We start from the raw sequence: 4321 nt of genomic DNA on the forward strand, positions 1-4321 counted from the left end.
TATTGCCGAGTTAGATTTTCTTCAAACAACCTCTTTTAGTCATGATTGGTCAAATGCCACTAATATAAAAGGCACACATGACCGAATAATCAGTGAAATGCATATTCCGACATTATGTCGCATTCGACCATCTGTCATGTCGACATTTTGACCATTCGACATTCTGTCTTTCGATGACCTGTCGTAGACCCCATCCCTTTCCACACACCATTCCATGCCCTTGAAGTAACAGCTTGCGTTTACAAATTATGCATATTCCTATCCTGAGCGAGACCCATATCCAGTCCGTAACACCTGGAGCACGTTTTCACTCCCTCAAGCTCAAACCCGGTACCCTAACGCTGCTGGTTAGTGACGCTATCTACTACTGTATATCACCAGGTGCTCGCACGCGTTTATGATTACATGCGTATGAAGGTTAAGATTTAGTCATATATGTCACATACAGCGCTGTGAAATAGAAAATATATAATGAAATGAGAAATTGAACATATAGTTCAATATGAAATGTGTGTGTGTGTGTGTGTGTGTGTGTGTGTGTGTGTGTGTTATTAGGCACTTGGAAACGATCGTGCATATTTGGTCAAATCTGGGCCCCGTGTCCTTCCACTAGGACTTGCTCTCCCTCCTTCGCCGAATTGGACAAAGTTGTCACCATGCGTCGACTTCCCGGTGACAACTGCGAGCGTCTGGGCCTTTCCGCGCTCAAGTTCTTCCTACGACTTCGGACGCTCTTAACCTGCTGTGCAAGAGGAACAGCCGAGGAAGATCGCCAGCAAGAAGAAAAGACTCGCTGCAATGAGGACACAAGGATTCACTCATTCAGCGACAACTACGTCGTCAAGTCCCTCCTCGGCGAGGGAGGATTCGCAAAGACGGTGCTGGTCAAGAGCACCTCTACAGGGCACACGAGCGTAGCCAAGATCCCCACAAGGAGGGACAACTGCGCCAGAGAAACTTCGAAGGAGATCGAAGCCCTGACGACCCTCGTCCACCCCAACATCGTCCGTCTGGTCGACGTCGCCACGGACGGGGTCTGCGACATAATTGTGACGGAGTACTGCTCCGGCGGGACGCTCTTCGACGCCCTCGAAAGACACCTGAAGGCACCTTCCAGGACCTGGGGCCATCGTGTGGTCTCGTACTTCAAGCAGATCGTGTCCGCCGTCTCTTTCATGCACGAGAACCACTTTGTACACCTCGACCTGAAGGCCGACAACCTCGTCCTCGATGCCGAAGAGAAAGTCGTAAAAGTTATCGACTTCGGCTTTTCAGCAAGGACGTCGCAGGTCTATGAGAAAGAAATGAAAGGTGTCCGGGGCACTCCATGGTACACGGCCCCAGAGGTGGTGGACAAAGCCCAACATCCTTACGCAGGAGGTAAGGCCGATGTGTGGGCCTTAGGGTGTGTCCTGTACGAGCTGTGCATGGGCCACCTCCCGTACTACGAGCCCTGGATGAAGAGCCTCCTCCTCAAGCACCAGATGACGTATTTCCTGAGATGCTGCGAGCGCGGAGGACCTGCCCTCAAGGCCACGATGCCAGGAGTCTTCAGGAAGTCCCAAGAGTGGGCTCTCCTTAGCGTCCTGCAGGCCATGCTTGACCCCAAACCCGAGAGCAGGGTCACTATTTGGCAGGTGGGCCAATTTAGATTCCCAGGGAGGAGGGAAAGAGAAGAAAAATGAACAGATTTTCAGTGAGTGATGTCTGTAAATAGTCCAACCCTAAATGTGCACTCCAGAGTCAGGGAAAAAGAAGAAGAAAAAAATGTAAAAGAAAAAAAAATCCCTCAGCTGAATAAAATTAGGTCCATAAAATCATCTAATGCAAATAAGGTTAGGTGGAAACACATCAGTAACTAAACACGGTGAGGATATACACAGACCACGTTCTTTCTTTTTCATTGCACAGCTTTAACAATCTTAAGACCCTCCCAGACTTTTTGTGTTTGCCTTACTATATTCTCAGACTATAGTGCCCGTAAAGTGCAGCTCCTGAAAAGAAAAAACAAAGAATCAAACCAAATGCTGGCGTAGAGGGACATGTTCCACCTAGAAATGGATTCTAGAACCATTGTATCTCATGCTACAAATACTCTCTTTATTCTCGTTTCTGTCTCTACTTCTATTCACTTTACATTTTCCCTTTTCCTTTCAGGAGCTGCCATTTATGGACGTTATAGTCTGTTTTTTTTTTCGTAATATTAATAGTAAGACACACACACACACACACACACACAAAAGAAAAAGAAAAAAAAACAAAAAACAAACAAACAGAGGAAGCTATTATGAAATAAGAGTCCTACCCAGTCCGGTAGGGTCTTAAAATGTTTAAAGTTGTGCTATAGAAACCACGCCCTCCTCTCCAATCAGGTCTGTGTAGATACTCGCCCTGTTTATATATACTGATGTGTGTCTCCCTATCCCCATTGGTACCAGATGATTGTATTGACCTAATTCTATTCAGCTGAGTTTTTTTTCTTTTTCTTTTTAGAATTTTTTTTTCCCCCTGACTCTGAAACACACATTTAGGGTTGGACTATTTACAGACGACATCACGTACTGAGAAATCTTTTCATTGTCGAACGCTTTGCAAGTCAAGGTATATAACATCGTAATTATCAATGTTATCTGACGCCTTATATACTTTAGTGTAAAAGGATAGAAGATTAGTCACACATGACTTACCCTTGGAGAAAAACAAAGTATGTTTGTTGTGAGGCAGATAAGATCGTGATAAGGAACAAATACTTAATGTGAAGATGAATAAAGGCAGCTGACAGCACACCAAGGATGCACAAATGAACTGCAAGAGAAAGCTTCGTAATATAGCCTATGTTGGGTGTTTCTGACGGCGAGAAATGGTCTCAACTCAACTGTTCGGGAATGGCGTCCGCTTGCACACTTATTCTGGCTGGCATCTTCAGATTTAGCACTTTTTTCATCTAGAAATTTTTGCACATTTGAACAATGCCTGATAGATCGAGTGCCAGCCCCACGGGAATGCACCTCTAGGTGGAAGTGATGAGGGTGTTGGCATTTGGGGTGAGCAACGGGGAGGTGATTCTCGCCGACGCCCGTCACGCGCACAGGCTCCCATAACTTCCGAAGGAGTAATAACAAGAAAAACAAATTGGTGACAAGTCTAGATAAAAGTGTTCCCGAAGTGATCCCCACTAGACAAGAAGGCCTTCAGGAGTGAGCTTGTAAGGGTGTTTTGCCTAGAGCCGATTTATTGTTCTTCATTGTCTATGAACAAAATCCGAGATAGGCTCCATATTTCGCTGAGCTTTCTTGTTTTTGTACGAGTTCATGTTTCATATATCGCTGTGACAACTTGGTTTCGAAGGATGATTACATACATACATATACCAAGGGCTTTTTCCCGCTTACAAGAGGTAGAAAAAAAGGCATAAAAACCACTTCCACCCATTCCACCCCCAACATACTCCACCCTTTTATCTTGGCTCCTCCTGGATGACGGGTCATCCCTGCATCTCGCCCACTGCCTGGGTCAGAAGCAGTGTCGCACGAAAGATCTGGTTTTTCGCAAAGATACCCTTGATACATTTTGACTCAACTAAAGTTCTTAAAAGGAAAAGATCTACGGAGCACAGCAAGCCCAAACCATAAACCAAAAATGAAAATAATCAATTAAAAAAGATATGGCATCTTCCTCCTACTTAGGGATGAAAACAAAAGACAAAAAACAAATATCACAAAAGAAATGTTTCCAATATTTATAATCCTCGCTGAGCACATAAAATTGTAGATTGAACTCATTTCACATCCTGCTGGGAATCCTTGAGTTCAACGTGGGTCGCGACCTCTTTCAAAGAGGGGTCCACGGTCCCCAGCGATCATTTCCAAGATGGATTGATGAATGAGCCATAATAAATCAATAATATTTTTACCGAGTCTTCGTCGTCGTCCTAGCTACGCTCTCGCATAATTCAATAATTTTATGTCAGGAAAATAAAAGATGTGAATCATGTGTTGCAGTTCTTATTGTAACATATTACATATATATAAATTAATTACCTGTTCATGAAAGACTACAAATTAAAAAGTCCACAACTATGTCTTCTTGATGCATATATATGAGGACACCAAGTAGTGGTTACCACTGACATTATATATATATATATATATATATATATATATATATATAATATAATATATATATATAAAGAATCGTTATCAGAACTACATCGTAGATTCTGACAAAAAAACAACAACTTTCAAATAGATAAAAAAAAAAGAAATGCTTAATTCTAACGATGAGGGTTGAAAAACACACAAATGTGATTTTACTGAAGATC

At 43.1% G+C, this 4321-nt stretch overlaps 1 protein-coding gene across 1 annotated transcript; it reads left to right on the forward strand.

Moving 5' to 3' along the window:
- The first annotated feature begins 656 nt into the window (after positions 1 to 656).
- LOC143034756 (uncharacterized) lies at positions 657 to 1998 on the forward strand. Its single transcript, XM_076201104.1, has 2 exons — positions 657 to 1637; positions 1969 to 1998. Exons 1-2 carry the CDS (start codon positions 657 to 659, stop codon positions 1996 to 1998), a joined length of 1011 nt encoding a protein of 336 aa, XP_076057219.1.
- The last annotated feature ends 2323 nt before the right edge of the window (positions 1999 to 4321 follow it).

Source organism: Oratosquilla oratoria, chromosome 18 (genome assembly GCF_046742065.1).
Source record: "Oratosquilla oratoria isolate Oo_2021 chromosome 18, ASM4674206v1, whole genome shotgun sequence".
In the NCBI taxonomy this organism is placed as follows: domain Eukaryota; kingdom Metazoa; phylum Arthropoda; class Malacostraca; order Stomatopoda; family Squillidae; genus Oratosquilla; species Oratosquilla oratoria.